Source organism: Oncorhynchus mykiss, chromosome 17 (assembly GCF_013265735.2).
Source record: "Oncorhynchus mykiss isolate Arlee chromosome 17, USDA_OmykA_1.1, whole genome shotgun sequence".
Classification (NCBI taxonomy): domain Eukaryota; kingdom Metazoa; phylum Chordata; class Actinopteri; order Salmoniformes; family Salmonidae; genus Oncorhynchus; species Oncorhynchus mykiss.
The window spans coordinates 58,042,218-58,063,919 of NC_048581.1; the positions used below are offsets into that span (position 1 = coordinate 58,042,218).

The 21,702-nt window shown below is 41.9% G+C and overlaps 1 protein-coding gene across 2 annotated transcripts; it reads right to left on the minus strand.

Moving 5' to 3' along the window:
- Window positions 1-855: 855 nt before the first annotated feature.
- On the minus strand, window positions 856-20,099 carry LOC110494216 (phosphatidylinositol 5-phosphate 4-kinase type-2 gamma). Of its 2 annotated transcripts, XM_021569057.2 has the most exons (11): window positions 19,080-20,099; window positions 18,832-18,987; window positions 18,643-18,740; window positions 12,188-12,284; window positions 11,486-11,635; window positions 10,593-10,739; window positions 9,600-9,638; window positions 9,355-9,468; window positions 8,864-9,137; window positions 5,055-5,158; window positions 856-4,862 (listed from the first exon to the last, which is right to left on the minus strand). In XM_021569057.2, the coding sequence occupies exons 2-11, from the start codon at window positions 18,979-18,981 to the stop codon at window positions 4,782-4,784; spliced, it is 1,254 nt and encodes a 417-aa protein (XP_021424732.1). In that variant the 5' UTR covers window positions 18,982-18,987; window positions 19,080-20,099; the 3' UTR covers window positions 856-4,781. The 2 variants fall into 2 exon arrangements, with proteins under 2 accessions (XP_021424732.1, XP_021424731.1); XM_021569056.2 differs by having other exon boundaries at window positions 18,832-20,099.
- Between the last annotated feature and the right edge of the window lie 1,603 nt (window positions 20,100-21,702).

Consider the following 21,702-nt stretch of genomic DNA (forward strand, 5'->3'; position numbering starts at 1 on the left):
TGAATGATTAGAATATTCCGCCCTGAAACATATAATTGTATGGAATTGATTAGAATGTATAAATCATAATCAATATATGTGTAGTCCTAGTCAGAATTAGGGTAAAACCATGTCTTTATGGTATTTTAAACACAGACTGTCTGAGCTCGGTGCCGACCTGACTAGAGATTTGTGAGAGAACGGGGAGTACGTCTCAAGGACAAGGTCACTAATCTCTGTTGGCTGGGTAGTGAGACAGTGTGTGCGTAGCAGGACATGTGTGTGCGTATGGTTGTGTGTATATGTGTGCGTATGTATGTGTGGGCGTGAGAAGTCAGTATAAAATGAATTGTTTTGTATTCTTAACTTTAGAACGTTCCCGTGAATAAACATTTGACTGTGGTAGACTGGGCCTCCGTCTGTTTTCATTTCTAGCAGTATCTTACAAATCCTGATATAGCAGACTGAGTAATTACAACTGAATTGGGTTATGTACCTGGAGAACATAATTATCTTATCACAACCGCAGACCACGTGGTACCACCTAGGACCTCCACATCCGGCTTCTACACCTGCAGGATTGTCTGAAACCAGTCACTCGGACAGCTGATGAAACTGAGTAGTATTTCTTTCTGTAATAAAGCCCTTTTCTGGGCCTGCCTCCCCAGTGGGTGCACCCATGGCTGCACCCCAGCCCAGTCATGTGAAAGATAGATTAGGACCGAATGAATTCATTTCAATTGATTGATTTCCTTACATGAACTGTAACTCAGTAAAATATTTGAAATGGTTGCATTTACATTTTTGTTCAGTATACATGACTTTGCAAGCCAGCATAATGTGGCTTGTAAGCCTGATGTGGCCTGTAAACCAGAATATTCCTAACGCCACTGTGTTACATGCTGACCAAACCGGCCACGTTACGTGCGCGAGCGTTGCAAAATAAATATACACTGTAGGAGGCTGCTGAGAGAAGAACGGCTCATAATAATGGTTGGAACGGAGGAAATGGAATCAAAACACCTGATGTATTTGATACCATTCCACTCTAGTCATTACCATGAGCCCATTCTCCCCAATTAAGGTGCCACCAACCTCCTGTGATTTACACATATTCAATAATTTCATCCAAACTGCTCGCGGGCAACTGCGTAGCCAGGTGCTAAAATAGAACTTGGTTATATGAGCCCGTTCTATTTTAGACGTTTGACTCGCTGTAAGTACTACCTCTCTTATATACTCATTCGTTTTTACGAGGATATACCTATGGGGGTGATTGAAAGATGAACGAGGTCCACACTCCAGTCCAGTTGGTAGCGGTAATGCACCTTAAATTTGGTTGCCAACCGCCATATAAAATCCAAAGAAGATGAACAAGAGATTAACCAAAGAAAACAAACTAGGTTTCCCTTTTTATCTGTGGATTAATTGTCAAAGTGGAGAACACACAATTTTTCTATGACTCAAAATTACAACGCACCCTATGCATTTTAGGTAAAAAAAATAAAAATAAAAAAAACACCCAGTGTTTCTCCCAGGACAAATTAGCTAGCAACAGCAAGATAGCTAAATGTCTATGAATGTTAATTTAACACTGAAAAGCATGGACCCGTGTAGGCACGGGCCCAGTGTTAAATTTAACACTGTCAGTGTTGATTTAACACTGTCAGTGTTGATTTAACACTGGAGAATTTGCTAGGTCTATGCTTCAAAATTACATTACTAATAAAATATGATAAGAACTTTGGGAATACTGTGACTCACCTTACTGTAGGCCTATTAGGATATCTGGATTTATGGGAGAGACAGAACTTCCGAAAATGTAACACAGATAATTTAGTAGATATCAACTCAAACATAGATTTAAAGAAACATTTAATGTCATTTGTACAAATTATATTAGCGAGTGGTTCCTAATCCGTGACCAGATCGATGGCTCCATATCCGTGAGTGTGCATAAAAAAAATGTAAGGAAGGAATTTTGAAATTATTTATACTTTAACTTTTGATACTTATGTATATTTACTTTTGATATATAAGTATATTTAAAACCAAATACTATTAGGCTTTTATACTGAAGTAATATTTTACTGGGTGACTTTCACCTGAGTCATTTTCTATTAAAAATGTATCTTGACTTTTACCCAAGTTTGACAATTGGGTACTTTTTCCACCACTGCCTGTTTGAGATTACCATGAATTGTTTGAGGTTTAACGTTTGATTTGTTACGTTAAATAATTCAGTAATGTCTCGAAGAAATTATGGTAATCATCTGTTTTATAACCAGAAAGAAACTGCTAGCCATTGGTTGCTAACAGCTGAGAACGGCTAGCTAACTGGCAAGCACAAAAACACTTTGGGAAACACAAAACCTTTGGGAACATAGACCCCTAGAAATCGTCTCTAGTGGCTAAAGTAAGAACTGCCGAAAATGCACAGCAAAGTGGAGAAAAATGATTGTCAAGTTTTTTAAAAAGTTGTATTTATAGTGGAATACTAACACAAAATAAACAAGACACCGTTTGTAAAGATAACACTGGAAGTGAATGCTGGAATTAGACAATTAACTATGCAAATTTGCAAAAACTGTGTGCATTATGGAGATAGATGCCTGGCTCAAATAGAAGCATGTTCTAATAAAAGGCACGTGTGTTCAGTGATTTAAGAAAATAAACACCCCGGCTATTAATTGAAGTTTTATGGTTTCTCATACAATTATATTTTTGTTTTAGTCAATGACAATATATGTTGCAATGTAAATACCTGCGTCATTGCATGCTAGTGCATCAATGTTTTACTTTTTTGCATAGGAAACATCAAGCTTGTGAAGGAGGGATACACAATTATGATAGCTAGTGACTGAGGATGAAAAACCTGCTGACCACGAGATGTCCTTGTATACCTATATTTACATCAAATGCACTTGATTTTTTCATCAGTACTGTGTGAATTACAAGTCCATTCAATCTATTTTGGGGCATCTATAATAATTTTTAATTGTTTATACTCAGCAGGGGCTTACTTCAAATCATTTGTCTTCATGAATGGTTTCATGTGTGCTTGGTTGCATACCCCATCTTAAAATGTTAAAAGGCATTTGATATCACAAAGCAGGCTGTATTTCCATTTGTCCTGGATTGTAATTTCTTATTTAGTTAGCCCCACCTCACCCAAGAAATACAAATCCGTTTACAGAGAAAATACATAGATGTATGTATGTCTAACAGATCCATAAGTGTCCTCCAAAATGTCCCAGATATGTCAATATACAAATCATGTGCAATAGTGATATTTTACACCAGTGCAGCAAGTTAGTGGACTCTATTAAGTACTGTTGAAATCCATTTGATCTGTGGGGATACATTGACACCTAGTAGCGGTCGTATGGTTAATTTCTCCCTAACTATAATTTCACTGTTTGTTTTGATTGGGTAGGTCCCTGAAAACGGTCTCTACTACTTTGTTGTGCAAGAACTACAAGCCAAATGTCAGAAAAATTGTGGACTAAATATGCAATATATTGAGAAATATTTCTTATTGTTATCCGATACCTGTGTATGTGCAGGAATGTTTGCGTCCCATAGGTTGTAATTTGGTTGTAATGTTGACACATCACCAGAGACGATCTACCATCTTGGACAACACTGGTCCTGCCATGCAGGCAAAGCTAGTTAACATAATAACTGGTATACCGTCTTAGCTAACTTAGCTAGCTCTTCAAACAGTATTTTATGTGCACGATGGCATTAGAGCCTTGACTCTCATATGAACCTCACTGTCACTACCGGTCATCTAGCTAGCCATGTAGCCACCAGGGTTGCATCGGTTTCCAATGGACGTGAATACAGCTTGCTAGCTAACACTAGCATGCTAACGTTAGCTAGCTAATGACGATAAACCTTCGTCATGGGTCCGCAAATCAAGCAAATGGTACTGAACTCATGACAAAATCATTGACATTGTAGTGGTTTTGTTTTTCCTTAGTGACATTGCGAATATCATATTTTTGCAATTTAATTCTGATTTAACTAGCCATGTATCTAATCTGGGTTCGGCATGAGAAAATGAATGAGACATACTGCGAGAATTTGCGCACTCACGGATACGGAGCCTCAGAAATAAAAGATCCGCTCATGGATTAGGAGCCACTCCCAATATATTAAAATACATCAGTGATTTCAAAAGACTTAAAGGCATTTCTCCACCTTGTTTTGATTTAAGGAAATCTAGGCAAAGAAGGACATCGATCAGTCTTTCTAAAATACCAGTCCAGTGTGTGTGGCCATAAATTAATAGCCATCGCTACGGTCACTCCTTCCTTTTGTGCCTCCATCCAGTCATAATCAGCTGGAAGAGCATGACACAAAGACAATGTTCTCTCTCTTCCCATCGTCACCGAAGCCATTCAAACGCACTCTGTTGTCAGACTTCCACAGCGAATAGAACTCTGCCAGGTCTCCAAAATTCCAGTCAACCAGAACTCGAGGCATGTGACGTTGTAGTTTCTCTCGTGTTCCACAGGTGGCAAAGCTAGTACCAAGAGTCTTTTTTAACTTCAATTAAATAAATAGCTTTAAAAAACGGTATATTTCTTAGTTAATATACTGTATATTTGCTCTGTAGTTATCTATATACAAAATCATCTACTTGAATTGATTCATGAAATCAAAAAGCAGTGTCGTTAAATATTAGAATCAAATACAGTGTCTGTTAGATAATGAATTGTAACAAGGTACTAAATGGGGAGTTTTTTCGTATTGAGTCGGCCATGGTACTGTAGATGTAGCTGTTTTCTGGTAAGCTAGGCAAAGATCTTAGCAATGAACTCACGGAACCTCTTTGCATACTGCTCAGGGTGAACGGTGGAGATTTCTGCTCCAGACTAGGAATCACAAAAACACAACATGTCAAATACAGATATTGATAAATCAACAACTAACTTTTCAGATAGAAAACATCTTGAAAAACAATTGAAAAATGTGGGTATTTCCTACCCCCTAAAAGGTTCTAAAGTAGAGTTCAGAATTTATACTCAACTCTATTGCAAGCATGCACACATCCGTGTGTCACTCACCCCATGTTTGACGGTCTTGGCAGCATGAGCGGCTTTCTTCTTGGTGTCATAGTGAGTCAGGACGTCAATCAGACCCATGAAGTACACCTCCCTCTGGGGTGCACCTACAGAAGCAAGACACACGGCTATCACACAGTGGATAGACAATCATCACTCCCCCACCGACTGCGAGGTATACATGTACTGTATTGTATATGGCTTAATATAGTATGAGACAAATCCTAACTGTATTTGGATGCATATGATACATTTTCACACAAATCTCTCATTGACACATTGATGCAGTATCAAGTAAGTAAGTCATGGGTATCTCAGGTTAGGATTGTGCACACAAGTTCATTATTTCTCATCATCACTATGTCTAAAGGATAATCAACAGGAGTCTATGCGTTCTATGGAAAATAATGAACGATGTAGAAGGAGCTGCATAGAGCCACAAGTTAGCTAGCAGCATACCACCCTGAATCCTACTGCTGGCTTGCTTCTGAAGCTAAGCAGGGTTAGTCCTGGTCAGTCCCTGGATGGGAGACCAGCTGCTGCTGGAAGTGGTGTTGGGGAGCCAGTAGGCACTCTTTCCTCTGGTCAAAAAAATGCCCCTTGGCATTGACTGCCCTTTGTAGGGTGCTGTCTTTCGGATGGGACGTTAAACGGGTGTCCTGACTCTCTGAGGTCATTAAAGAACCCATGGCACTTATTGTAAGAGTAGGGGTGTTAACCCCAGCGTCCTGGTTAAATTCCCAAGCTGTCCATCATGGTCATCTAATCATCCCCAGCTTACAATTGTTTAATTCATCCCCCTCATGTCCCCTGTAACTATTCCCCAGGTCATTGCTGTAAATGAGAACGTGTTCTCAGTCAACTTACCTGGTAAAATAAAAAAGTTGATTATACTATGGCTATAATATAACACATTTGCCGGGCAATTCCTACAATGCGGTGGCATTTGGACCTCAACTTTAGGAAGAAAGAATACAAAAATATGTATATTTTATCAGAAAAACATATTGGTCAAGCTCAGGCACTTAACGGTGAACATTTGAACAGGATTTTAACTTCTCTATCAAACATATTTTGTCTATAATTTAGCCTAACAGGGTGGACATTTATGAGTGGGACATACAGACTAGTTATCTAGCTTTGCACCATAGTTTTCCCACCCAATAAATTATGACACTTCTTGAATGTGGTGCCATTGTAGGAAGAGGTCGTTTTCTTAAATGGAAAATTACAACAAACTTACAGGGTGATAAGTGATATCAGACACACAGAAAATCTTAAATAAAATAATAAATACAATAATCATGAAAAAACACTAATGACGAAGAAGACTAACTAGGACTATAAAATAATGAAGAAAGATTTGAAACATTTTTCTTGTGGAAGTAAATAACATCTGGAGACATGGCAAAAATGCCTACATTCACTGACAAAAAGTGTTTCAAATGCAGAAAATTGCCTTTCAGGATCCATATTTTGGTGTTAAGGTAAAGGACACCTGATCTTATATTTAAAGCCTTTTGGAATCCAAATTTTATACTAAATAAGAACTGATATTTCCTGGGGACAGAAAAGGAGCCACATATTAGGAATGACCCTGCCGCTAGAAATGTGAAGTAGCTAGCAAGTTTACTAGTTAGCGACAGTAGTTAGTAACCAAACAGACTTGCTAGTTTAGCTAACCGAACCATCACTCCTAGTTTGCTATTATTAAAATCTAAATCAACAAGGCCAGTAATGTTTTCAATTTGACTTTTGCTTTCAAAAGCACCTCAAACATTGAACATAAGAATGAACTACAGTCACTGAATTCTACCGTGCAAATATACTGTGTGTTATTTAAGTGATAATGCCCGAGAAGCCGGTGTTTTTAGGATATATTGGCACAGGTTTTGTTAGGCCCGAGACAAAAATTGGCAATATATCCTCCAAACACCAGCTTCGAGGGCATTATCACTTTTATTCAACGAATTACCAACATATTCAAATAATGATTGCCATATTTTCATTATTTAGATTAATTTATTCATACTCTTTCATCCTTCCACAAGATATAGTCCCAACACAAATCTAGGGTTGCTACCCAAGCCAGCTGGTCGTTTGTTTTATCAGTTCGGTTTCCAGAGACGCGACCCAGTCGTTCAGTCTTTTTGTTCTCCATCTACGGATGCGACCCAGTCGTTCGTTCTAAATGTTCTATTGTCATACTGGCTGGCAACGTTCTTATCCCATGCTTGCTCACTTGTTAACTACGGCTAACTACGGCTAACTTACAGTCACGTCAAACAGTGCAGCCAGAATAACAACAGTAGCTGCATTTGCATTTGTTTAAGCTGTTTTCTAGTGACATTTATTTGGATACATCCATAACAATGAGCTAATGAGGTCTGATTTCACCTGGCATAGAACATGTGCTCTCTCATCAGGACACTGTTGTTCAGAGGAGCTAGCCAACAACACAGTTAACCCAATCACTTCAAACTGAAGCAGGAAAGACTGCAAACTTTGTTTATTTTTACCTTTTTTCAATTGATATTTCTTTGTATACATCCATAAAAATGATGCTAGCTGATTCATTATTTCAACTGGCTCAGAAACGGTGCCTGCCTGTCTGTATCTTCCCAACACGTTCATTACTATGGGATGGCTAGAGATCGAATTTGATTACTGAAACAATGTTGCAAATGTCAGAGAGACAGACAGCAAGGTTTATACAAATGTCCACTGTTGAAAACTAAATGTTAGTCTAAAAGAAATGTGAGATAATGTCTAGATGCGTTTTAAAGTGATGATCTAGTTTAGAAATTGTCTGGCTGGGCTGATGAGACAATGGATTGCGCAGTCAGATGGAACAGAATAAATAGGCATTTAATGTCATAGATGTAGCCAGTGGTAACTCATGGTATAGACACCGGCTAGAATAAGGTTAACCAATCAGCATTAGACCCACTATTTGTATAAAAGGAAATAATGCCTTTCAAGCCAATCAGAAACAAGTATTCAACAATGCCATGGTTTATATCAATGTATCCAATAGTTAGATCATCAATGACCATACAAAACATCCAAGACATCAAAAAAGAAACCATTCCTCTTTGAATCATTGTTCTGATCAGCTACAAAATTCACTTCATCCCTAAAGCCAACACCTCATTTGGCCGCCTTTCGTTCCAGTTCTCTGCTGCCTGTGATTGGAACGAATTGCAAAAATCGCTGAAGTTGGAGACTTTTATCTCCCTCACCAACTTCAAACATCTGCTATCTGAGCAGCTAACCGATCGCTGCAGCTGTACATAGTCTATTGGTAAATAGCCCACCCATTTTCACCTACCTCATCCCCATACTGTTTTTATTTATTTATTTTTCTGCTCTTTTGCACACCAATATCTCTATCTCTACCTTTACATAACCATCTGATCATTTATCACTCCAGTGTTAATCTGCATAATTGTAATTATTTGCCTACCTTCTCATGCCTTTTGCACACAATGTATATATAGACTCCCCTTTTTTCTACTGTGTTATTGACTTGTTAATTGTTTACTCCATGTGTAACTCTGTGTTGTCTGTTCACACTGCTATGCCTTATCTTGGCCAGGTCGCAGTTGCAAATGAGAACTTGTTCTCAACTAGCCTACCTGGTTAAATAAAGGTGAAATAAAAAAATTTTTAAAAAAATTAAAAAACTTGTTGGGGCTCAGAACTAAATAGAACGTAATTTGTCATCCTAGCAATATGCCTAAAAATCTGCCATCTTGGTCAGGAAAACTTTAATTCTAGAAGTTAATTATAGGATCTCTATGGGGACTCACCCACAGCACTCTGAATGGCGTAGACGTCTACATAAGGGTCAAACTCCCCGGGCCCCAGGGGTTTAAAGGAGTTCATGTAGCCAGCTATGCCCTCAGGGGAGGTGCCATAGGAGCCCACAGCAGGAGCAGGAGTCAGGCTGTTCTCCTCGTCCTCCTCGTCCTCAGCATCATAATCATCATACGACTCCTCCTCCATCTCCTCCTCCTCCACCCGGCCCACATCGTGGATCCCCAGCAGCAGGCTGTAGTCCATGATCCTCAGATGCACCAGGAACTGGAGAGAGAAAAAGAGCGAGAGAGAAAGGGAGACAGACACACACAGAAGAAAAGACAAACATAGTACAGTTAGCCAATTACAACAGCTCAGTCACATCTGTTCATCTTTCCTCCCTCTCAACCCACACTGGGGCATCCCTCTCAGCCAGCCACTCTGCACTGATGCATATTGTACTGTAGTGCAACTGATGCTGTGCCATGTCTCGGACACTCACCTCCACGTCTCTATTGAGCTTGTCCATGATCCTCTCCTTCTCCTCCTCACTCACATAAACCTTCTGCATGTTATTCCTGAAGTCCACATCTTTGTACGTGGGCAACTCTTTCTCCTGAAAACACAACGAGAAAGAGGGGAGAGGGAGCAAGTCAATAAGAGAACCAATTTGGATCTACATGTTGATCAATTTCAAAATATCCCACAACTCACTTTTGAAAATAAATCCATTTGCTATGATCTTACCTTTTCCTTTAAACTCGCTTCACGGGACACCAGAGACCCCTGATAAAAGAACACATTCTGTTTACAAACCTGCCTGTTACCAATTATCCTGCAGAGGGCGCTGTAGGACTATTTTCCAGCTTGTGTTACTTGTTTATGTCTGGCTGACACCGCAGAGACTGGCTCGCTGCAATTATTAGTGGCTATTTACTTGTTTCATATTTACTATCTATTTGATACTTGTTACTGTGTTATAACCTTCACCATCTACTGGTCGATTACAGTCGTTGTTGTGCCTTACTTTGTAATAGCCTACTATATCTATTATCATGTACAGTTATTAGCTATGGTTGCTATTGCTCATCACTGCAATGTATTATCATATACAGTCCTTCATATTGAGCTATTCCAGTTCTATGCCATTACAGTGTTGAAGCTCATTCATACCCATTTGTTACTCTGCAATATGTTTATATTCATTATTCCCTTTCTGTACCTTTCAGAACCAACCCCATGTACCTATGTTCTATTGTGTGTAAATTAAGTTTCCCTGTGTGTGTGTGTGTGTGTGTGTAACTTTGTGAGGCTGCCTTATTCTCTAACCAGGGGCGGAGAGCCGGGTTGCTTTCTTTCACTGCAAGTAATTACATCTATGGTGGAACTGAGCAAAACTACTGTGGACAGAATGGGTAACGACACCAGTATACCATCTAGTGGTCCGTCTGTGTGAGAGCATAATCTCAATATAACCACATTATTGTAATTAGACTAACTTTATCCTGAGCCCAAACCAGTAACATACCTCATATCCACTACATGGAACATCATAGAACTGATGATGAGTGACCTGAATATATGGGCTAAATGTTGTTACATCATTTGAAAAAACCCAAATGTGGTTGCACTCAAAATATCCTAAACATGTTGTATTGAAAAAGTGTATAGGGCTTTCTTTATGACTACTGCTGATGCAAAAAGGTATTTTATAAAATAATGTGATTGATTGATTGATACCTTAAGGTCGTACTTCCTGTGAACGTTGAGCCTGTGGCTGAACATGTTCCTCATAACGATGAGGTAGGTGTCCTCACTCTCCACGGTCACCCGGTACATGGCCAGAAACTGAGGCAGCAGCGTGCTGCCGTGACACGTCACTATGTGCTGGCAGAGAGGGAGAAGCAGGGACGATGTGGGTGAGGTGATCAAGAGCTTAATAAAGTATGCAGTTATTTTATTTAAGTGTGATGCTGCATCTGTATATGAGATTGCTTCTCAACTCCAGTACAGGACGTGCAGAGCATTGTTCCAGGACTACCTTGCCTGATGACTCCTTGCTTTCCCCAGTCCAGCTGGCCGTGCTGCTGCTCCAGTTTCAACTGTTCTGCCTGCGGCTTTGGAACCCTGACCTGTTCACCGGACTTGCTACCTGTCCCAGACCTGCTGTTTTCAACTCTCTAGAGACAGCAGGAGCGGTAGAGATACTCTGAATGATCAGCTATGAAAAGACAACTGACATTTACTCCTGAGGTGCTGACCTGTTGCACCCTTGACAACTACTGTGATTATTATTATTTCACCATGCTGGCCATCTATGAACATCTTGGTCATGTTCTGTTATAATCTCCACCCGGCACAGCCAGAAGAGGACTGGCCACCCCTTATAGCCTGGTTCCTCTCTAGGTTTCTTCCTAGGTTCTAGGAAAAAATGGTATCCACGAGTTCATCTAACCGGGGGAGTAGATAAAGGGCCTCATTGCTGAAATCCCGAAGTATCACTTTTAATGCTGAGTTGGAACAAAAGCTTAAAAACACCCGTCTCCAGGACCAGCTTTGCACTCTCACTGTTGCACAGTTGTGTACTAAAGGGAATAGGTTGCCAGATGGGAATAGGGTGTCAGTGTTGTTACCTGGTGATATTCAGATAGGATGTTGTGCATGTCCTCCACTTCCTCACTGGAGATCTGTTTGAGTTTCAGGGTGCGATCATATGATGTCAGCAGCAGCCCCACTCCGTGACCATCCCCGTCCTTCACCGGAGGGCTGCGTGCCAGAGAACCCTTGGTATCAGAGGGGATATGGAGTTAAGAGAAGTGCAACAGCCACCAATAATATCTAAAAACCTTTCCTTTGTTTTTGTTATGGAAAACATTTTAAATCTCGGTACATAAAGGGTATGGTTAACCACAAAATCTAACTTTGACAGATGTTTTCATGACTGAAACATAAATTAATGTGGAGTTTATGTTTTTCTAACACAGCATCAAAACAGATGGTAGATGCATCTCTTAGAAGAAAATTGGGATATGACTGATTAAACGGACATCGGACCAGTAAAATTCCATCACCTTTGAATTGCAACTCTCCCCCAAATCACACGAGTCCCTATTAATGCCACATAACCTGTGACAATGAAAATCGACAGACACCACTATGTGAGAACATGCAGTGAACACACAGACCTTACCTACCAACCAATCCATGCAAATATTATGCCAACCTCATGCAAATTTAAAACTGCCCCATTCAATCCTACCCCCTTTCTAGTAGGCCATCAAAGCCACAGAGCTTATAAAGACTCACCATGTTGGCCTGTGTGTGAGTATTCATACCTGATAATCCAGATCCTCGATTCCAAAGCGCTCTCGGAGATTGCGGAACACCTGTGGACAATACTCTTTGAACTTGAAATGTCCTGGAAGATTCTCTCTGTAGAGAAACAAATAATAGAGATCAAAAGTGTAATTATTGATGTTTATTACAGCTTTATATTATTTTTGGCGATTTCCGATCATACAAGTAGAACGAATGGGGATGCCTCTTCTACTCATTCTAATTCTAAGGGTTTTATAAGGTTAGGCCTATATGAATTCAACATTCACAAACATAAGGACTATAATTATACATCTTGTAGACAAACATGAGAAACACCAGAACCAGACTTCAACTTAATGACCTGATGCATTACACCTATTAACCACGAGGACATGGGTATCATTCTCTATTCTGCATGTTGTTTTGCATCTCCCTCTTTCCCTCTCCTCTCCCTACTCGAGGCAGGAATTTCACACTTCATTGTTCAGAAACGGGACAACACGCTTCTAATCATTCTCCCAAGTGCTTTCAGCTGTGTACTACAACTTAGGGAGGAAAGCAGAGAAGAGAACAGACTGTAAATACAAGGATCGGAATGAGCAACTTGTACAACTGAGCTCAATAACTGATTAATATTATGAATAGTGTATTGAAGAATAATCTGAGGACAAGCTCAAATCAATTATATTGTTGCAACCACCACCGTGCAATAACAATTTTGGATGAGTAGGTTTTGCAGTCCACGGGCTACTGTAAAAATAGCATTGGAATAATAATTGGATTAATAAGAGGATGGCATTTCTGAAGACATCTGATTGATATTACGATATCTGAACCACTGTGCCTATCATTCCAAAATTATTTCAAAGGACTTTCTCATTCTTGTGCAAATTAAAAAGAATCCAAACAAAGTAAAGTGGGAGCAATCCTTCACCAGGGCCTGAATTCCTGACCAGATTAAAGGATTGGAAAACTCTACCAAATCTCATTGAGGTTAATACAGTTTACGGTCTCTGCCTAAGAAACATGCAGGACCCCACTGTACAATAACAACACAAAATGAGACATCAGAGCAGCCAATCTCTGGCATTTGACAAATACAAGAATACACTTTATTTTTATTAGACTCATCACTGTCACTTGTGTGTCTCTCACACACACACACACACACTCTCTCTCTCTCTCTCTCTCTGTGTCCGATTCCTTTCACATTCCTTTCAGTGGACATGTCATCGTGAGTCTAATTGCGCTGTCTACTTAGCCATTGAGCGTCATGGTGTTTGTGTGAGCTGAGCTGCACCGAGAGATTAAACAATCCCTGCTCTGGTCCACACACAGGACATTTCTTTCTCTTTTAGAATAGTATGAGCACTTTACTGTAAATCGTCCTTCTTAAAAACCTGCAAGACTCCAAATCTCTCAATAATGCTTTAGGTAGCAGTGTTTCCCACAAACACTCCCTCTCACATCTCTGCACAGAATGCAGCTTCATAGGTAGTGCTCGCCTTTGACATTCAGATAGACAAACCTATGTTTATCTTCTAATATGCAATTATTGCTAGAACAGAAAGTTGGTTTGTGGCAAAGATCAGGGCCGGTTCCAGGCATAAGCAACATAAACGATCTCTTAATGTTTATGTAAATGTAATTTTTTTTAAACATGTTTTTTTTTTTAGGAACTCAGTCGGGGTCTCATCTTACTAAGAATAGTAGAATAAGCCGTGTGAAATTCCAAAATTTGGTTGTGCATCAGCAGTTTCTCTCTTGTTATGTCAGTCACTAACTGTCACTCAATTAGCCATGTCAGCAAACAATGTTTAGACTGGTAGTTATCTACATTTGTAGTAAATATGACCGAAAACCGACTGGACAAGCAGCACACGTGCTCCGGGGGCTCCAATTGATTTTGTTCGTCATTTTCACTCAGATATCATAATAACATGGCACAAGACTCTCTGTAGAATTGCAGGAAATTAGCTTTAGAAATGCAAAAATGTATCCCACATCATGGCAAAATTGGTATATTTGCAGGAAATTAGCAGTAACTGCAATTGTATGCTCTCTGCCCCTTGGCAAAATGTGTATAATTGGGTAAAAACTTGAGGTCCAATGCTTCTGTTTTAATTTTTTTATCTCACTATCAACTCATTTCAGGGTAACAATTAAGTACCTTACTGTGATTTTTTTTACCATTTTAATTTAAAACATTGAAAATAGCTTAGTAAAAGTCATTGAGAGCATCCTGATTGTTGCATCACTGCCTGGTATGGCAACTGCTCAGCCTCTGACCCGCAAGACTCTACAGAGGGTAGTGCGTACAGCCAAGTACATCACTGGAGCCAAGCTTCCTCCCATCCAGGACCTCTATACCAGGCGGTGTCATTTGAAGGTCCTAAAAATTGTCAAAGACTCCAGCCACCCTAATCATAGACTGTTTTCTCTGCTAACGCACGGAAAGCGGTACCGGAGCGCCAAGTCATTGTCCAAGAGGCTTCTAAACAGCTAAGCCATAAGACTCCTGAACATCTAATCAAATGGCTACACATACTTTACCACCACAGACAGCTGCTGGGACTAAGACCACACTCAGTCAGCTGTATAAGGAAATAAGCCAACAGGAAACCACTCACCCAGAGGCGGCGCTCCTAGTGGCCGGAGACATAATGCAGGGAAACTTAAAATCAGTTCTACCAAATTTCTATCAACATGTTAAATGTGCAACCAGAATAAAAAAAATCTAGATCACCTGTACTCCACACACAGAGATGCGTACAAAGCTCTCCCTCGCCCTCCATTTGGTAAATCCGACCACAATTCTATCCTCCTGATTCCTGTTTACAAGCAAATATTAAGCACCAGTGACTCGGTCTATAAAAAAAGTGGTCAGATGAAGCAGACGCTAAACTACAGGACTGTTTTGCTATCACAGACTGGAACATGTTCCGGGATTCTTCCGATGGCATTGAGGAGTACACAACATCAGTCACTGGCTTTATCAATAAGTGCATCGAGGACATTGTCCCCACAGTGACTGTACGTACATACCCCAACCAGAAGCCATGGATTACAGGCAACATTCACACTGAGCCATGTATAGAGCTTCTGCTTTCAAGGTGCGGGACTCTAACCCGGAAGCTTACAAGAAATCCTGCTATGCCCTGCGACGAACCATCAAACAGGCAAAGCGTCAATACAGGGCTAAGACTGAATCATACTACACCGGCTCCAACGCTCGTCTTATGTGGCAGGGCTTGCAAACTATTACAGACTACAAAGGCCACAAAGACGACAAAGGGAAGCCGCGAGCTGCCCAGTGACATGAGCCTACCAGACGAGCTAAATCACTTCTATGCTCGCTTCGAGGCAAGCAACACTGAGGCATGCATGAGAGCATCAGCTGTTCCGGACGACTGTGTGATCACTCTCTCCGTAGCCAACGTGACTAAGACCTTTAAAACAGGTTACACAAGGCCGCGGGGCCAGAAGGATTACCAGGACGTGTACTCCGGGCATGTGCTGACCAACTGACATTTTTAATTTTCTTTGTGTGTGTGAATTTTTACCCCCTTTTTCTCCCCAATTTCGTGGTATACAACTGTTAGTAGCTACTATCTTGTCTCATCGCTGCAACTCCCGTACGGGCTCGGGAGAGACGAAGGTTGAAAGTCATGCGTCCTCTGATACACAACCCAACCAAGCCGCACAGCTTCTTAACAGAGCGCTCATCCAACCCGGAAGCCAGCCGCACCAATGTGTCAGAGGAAACACCGTGCATCTGGCAACCTTGGTTATCGTGCACTGCGCCCAGCATGCCACAGGAGTCGCTGGTGCGTGATGAGACAAGGGTATCCCTACCGGCCAAACCCTCCCTAACCCGGACGACGCTATGCCAATTGTGCGTCGCCCCACGGACCTCCCGGTCGCAGCCGGTTACGACAGAGCCTGGGCGCGATCCCAGAGTCTCTGATTGAGTCTGTAATACCAACATGTTTCAGGCAGACCACCATAGTCCCTGTGCACAAGAACACAAAGGCAACCTGCCTAAATGACTACAGACCTATAGCACTCACGTCCGTAGCCATGAAGTGCTTTGAAAGGTTGGTCATGGCTCACATCAACACCATTATCCCAGAAACGCTAGACACACTCCAATTTGCATACCGCCCAAACAGATCCACAGATGATGCAATCTCTATTGCGCTCAACACTGCCCTTTCTCACCTGGACAAAAGGAACACTTATGTGAGAATGCTATTCATTGACTACAGTTCAGCGTTCAACACCATAGTGCCCTCAAAGCTCATCACTAAGCTAAGGATCCTGGGACTAAACACCTCCCTCTGCAACTGGATCCTGGACTTCCTGACCGTCCGCCCCCAGCTGGTGAGGGTAGGTAGCAACACATCTGCCATGCTGATCCTTAACACTGGAGCTCCACAGAGGTGCGTGCTCAGTCCCCTCCTGTACTCCCTGTTCACCCACGACTGCATAGCCAGGCACGACTCCAAAACCATCATTAAGTTTGCAGACGACACAACAGTGGTAGGCCTGATCACCGACAACGACGAGACAGCCTATAAGGAGGAGGTCAGAGACCTGGCCAGGTGGTGCCAGAATCTGTCCCTCAACGTAACTAAGACTAAGGAGATGATTGTGGACTACAGGAAAAGGAGGACCGCGCATGCCCCCATTCTCATCGACGGGGCTGTAGTGGAGCAGGTTGAGAGCGTCAAGTCCCTTGGTGTCCACATCAACAACAAACTAGAATGGTCCAAACACACCAAGACAGTCGTGAAGAGGTCACAACAAAGCCTATTCCCCCTCAGGAAATTAAAAAGATTTGGCATGGGTCCCGAGATCCTCAAAAGGTTCTACAGTTGCAACATCGAGAGCATCACTGCCTGGTACCGCAAGACACTACAGAGGGTAGTGCGTACGGCCCAGTACATCACTGGGGCTAAGCTGCCTGGCATCCAGGACCTCTACACCATGCGGTGTCAGAGGACGGCCCTAAATATTGTGAAATATCACAGCCACCCCAGTCATAGACTGTGCTCTCTACTACTGCATGGCAAACGGTACCGGAGTGCCAAGTCTAGGACAAAAAGGCTTCTCAACAGTTTCTACCCCCAAGCCATAAGACTCCTGAACAGGTAATCAAATGGCTACCCGGACTATTTGCATTGTGTGCCTCCCCCCAACCCCTCTTTTTACGCTGCTGCTACTTTTTTTTATCATATATGCATAGTCACTTTAACTATACATTCATGTATATACTACCTCAATTGGGCCTACCAACCAGTGCTCCCGCACATTAGCTAACCGGGCTATCTGCATTGTGTCCCACCACCGTCAACCCCTCTTTTACGCTACTGCTACTGTTCATCATATATGCATAGTCACTTTAACCATATCTACATGTACATACTACCTCAATCAGCCTGACTAACCAGTGTCTGTATGTAGCCTCACTACTTTTATAGCTTCGCTACTGTATATAGTCTGTCTTTTTACTGTTATTTTATTTCTTTACTTACCTATTGTTCACCTAACACCTTTTTTGCACTATTGTTTAGAGCCTGTAAGTAAGCATTTCACTGTAAGGTCTCCCTCCACCTGTTGTATTTGGCGCATGTGACAAATACAATTTGATTCTACCTACATGTTCATATTACCTCGACCCCGGGGCCCCTGCATATTGACACTGTAACGGTGCACCCTGTATATAGCCCCACTATTGTTATTTACTGCTGCTCTTTATTTGTTATTCTCATCTCTTGCTTTTGGGGGGTATTTTCTTAAAACTGCATTGTTGGTTTAGGGCTTGTAAGTAAGCATTTCACTGTAAAGTCTCCTCCACCTGTTGTATTTGGCACATGTCACAAATACAATTTGATTTGATTTGAATTTCTTAAGCATGAATTTTGCTAGGACTGTCTGGGAGTGGTCTGCATGGGGAGGGGAAAACTGAAAATTAGCTATTGTTGTCAGAGAGGTTTGGAACTCTTATTGGTCTATTAACTAATTTACCGCATGGTGCTGTCATAATGGAAGGCCAATAATCCATCCCACCAAAACAGGCTGAAATTTCAGCTGGTCTTTTCAAACAGCTGTTACACTAATAGGCCATTATCATTATGTTCTCAGTTACACAGTGTTATTCCAACCTCAGTGTGTAAAATAAAGTTTTTGATTGAGGTAGGCCTTTAAAACAACACCATTCACTCTACGCCCCATGGAAAAATGTGTACAATTCAAGGAAATGAACTTTAAAACTAAAAGGGACACCAAATCTTGCTTAGGGCCCCCGAAAGGCTAGAGCCTGCCCTGGCAGAGATTGTGTGACAAATTTGGAACAATTGAGTCAAGAAGGGGATTTATAAATCAGATTACATGATTAACTCTCCACTTGAGCAAGGATCAATATATCTATTTTTTACGGAGTTGTATGGAGTCTAGTAAAGTAGCCTACTTGTTGAAGAGATGGTTGTTGACTTTGATCTTGGTATTGGCTTTGAAGTCATCAGGAAGCAGCATGACGGGGACAGGCACCTGGACCAGGTCATTAATCTGCAGATAGTGGATACGTTACACTGTTAGAACACACACAATAATAATAATAATAATAACATCAACAAAAACATTGATTTAATCGACGTACCGAGTGATTGACTCCCCACATAAGGACGCTTAGAATAGGGTCACTGGCTCGGAACACCTCCACTTTCTGCTGTACAAAATGTTTCTTCTTTGTCTTCGTTTTGGGAGCCAGGATACTCAAAGGGCTCGAACTGGCACCCGGAGAAGCCATTGCTCGCTTAAAGTACAATAAACAATAGTCTGAGTTGGCTGCAATGAAGAGCAGCGGACAAAAAAAAAAAGTTGTTGATTTTGTTTACATGAATTCACCTTTGGTTTGGTGTTGTTATTCGGTCCCAAGTTTGTGACGCTGCCACGATAAACTCCTTCAATGACTCCCTGGTTTTATTATTTCCTTTTGCCTTCTTAAGTGACTCTGTTGCCCCAATAGTCGCCGAAAAACAAACTCAGATCACATTAAAGACACTCGCCATCATCTGGCATCACCTACCCAGTGCCCAGTTGACAGGTGCGCAACGATTTCAGCGCTCGCGCACTCCGCCCACAAATGCAGCAACATCAAATCTAATTTTATTATTCGTCACATGCCTCGTAAACAACAGGTGTGGACTAACAGTGAAAAGTTTGTTTTACGGGAACTTCCCAACCATGCAGAGAGAAGGAAACTAGAGAAAGGAAAACAAGCAATAATACATGTAATAATAGATACACCATGAGTAACAACAACTTGGATACAAGGGGTAGCTGTACCGAGTTGATGTGTCAAAACAAGTTATTGCAAAAAGGTTCACTACAGATAGTCCGAGTAGCTATTTGGCTAACTATTTAGCAGTCTTATTGCTTGGGGGTTGAAGCTGTTCAGGGTCCTGTTGGTTCCATACTTGGTGCAGTGTATGACTTGGGCGCTGGAGTTTTTATTTTATTTTTAATTTTGGGTCTTCCTCTGACACCGACTGGCAGGGAGCTCCTTCCCAGTGATGCCAAGTAGTTGCCATACCAAGCGGTGATGCAGCCAGTCATGGTACAGCTATATAACTTTTATTTTGCTTTTTTTATCCATTATTTAATTGTTTGACTTTCTTTTTTGAGGATCTGATGGTACATGCCAAATCTTTTGAGCCTCCTGAGGAGGATGAGGAGTTGTTGTGCCCTCTTCGCGACTGTGTTGGTGTGTTTGGACCATTATAGAGCCTTAGTGATGTGGACACCGAGGAACTTGAAGCTCTCAACCCGCTCCACTGCAGCCCCGATGATGTGAATTGGGGCGTGCTCGGACCTCCATTTCCTGTAGTCCACAATCAGCTCCTTTGTCTTGCTGACGTTGAGGGAGAGGTTGTTGAACATCTTGGCCATGTTCTGTTATAATCTCCACCTGGCACAGCCAGAAGAGGACTGGCCACCCCACATAGCCTGGTTCCTATCTAGGTTTCTTCCTAGGTTTTGGCCTTTCTAGGGAGTTTTTCCTAGCCACCGTGCTTCTCACCTGCATTGCTTGCTGTTTGGGGTTTTAGGCTGGGTTTCTGTACAGCACTTTGAGATATCAGATGATGTACGAAGGGCTATATGAATACATTTGATTTGATTTGATTTGTCCTGGCACCACACTGCCCTCCTCCCTATATGCTTTCTCATCATCAACTGTGAACAGGGAATACAGGATGAGACCAAGCAGGCACCCCTGAGGGGCCCCCTTGTTGAAGGTCAGTGTGGCAGATGTGTTGTTGGCTACCCTCACCACCTGGTGGCTTCCTGTCCAGGATCCAGTTGTAGAGGGAGGTGTTCAGTCCCAAGTTCCTTAGCTTAGTGATGAGCTTGGAGGGCACCATTGTTGTTTAACGCTGAGCTGTAGTCAATGAACAGCATTCTCACATAGGTTTTCCTTTTGTCCAAGTGGGAAAGGGCCGTGTGGAGTGCAATAGAGATTGCGCCATCTGTGGATCTGTTGGTGCTCTATGCAAATTGGAGTGGCTCCAGGGTGTCTGGGATGATGGTGTTGATGTGAGCCATGACCAGAATTTGAAAGCATTTCCGGGCTACAGATGTGGGTGCTACAGGGCGAAGTTACCTTTGCGTTCTTGGGCACAGCGACTGGTGGTCTGCTTGAAACAGACTGGGTAAGGGAGAGGAGGAAAATGTCAGTAAAGGCACTTGCCACCTGGTCAGCACGTGCTCTGAGTACGTGTCCTGGTAATCCGTATGGCCCTGTGGCTTTGTGAATGAGCCGGTGTAGTAGGATTCGATCTCAGTCCTCTATTGAAGCTTTTCCTGTTTGAATGTTTGACAGAGGGTGTCCCGCACAGGAGGTTGGTGGCACCTTAATTGGGTAGGATAAGCTCGTGGTAATAGCTGGAGTGGCATTGTACCAAATACAGCAAAAACATGGTTTACGTGTGTTACATGCCATTCCATACACTCCATCCCAGCCATTATTATGAGCCGCCCTCCCCTCAGCAGCCTCCACTGGTGTCCCGCTCAGCGTGGATGTTGGCTGTAATCCATGACTTCTGTTTGGGGTATATACAGTGGGGAGAACATGTATTTGATACACTGCCGATTTTGCAGGTTTTCCTACTTACAAAGCATGTAGAGGTCTGTAATTTGTATCATATGTACACTTCAACTGTGAGAGACAGAATCTAAAACAAAAATCCAGAAAATCACATTGTATTCCGTCTCTCACAGTTGAAAAATTACAGACCTCTACATGCTTTATAAGTAGGAAAACCTGCAGAATCGGCAGTGTATCAAATACTTGTTCTCCCCACTGTACGTACGATCACTGTGGGGACGTCGTCAACGATGCACTTATTAATGAAGCCGGTGACTGATGTGGTAAATTCCTCGATGCGTCCAAGAATATATGAGTCTGTGCTAGCGAAACAGTCCTGCAGCTTAGCATCTGCTTCATCGGACCACTTCCATATTGAGCGTG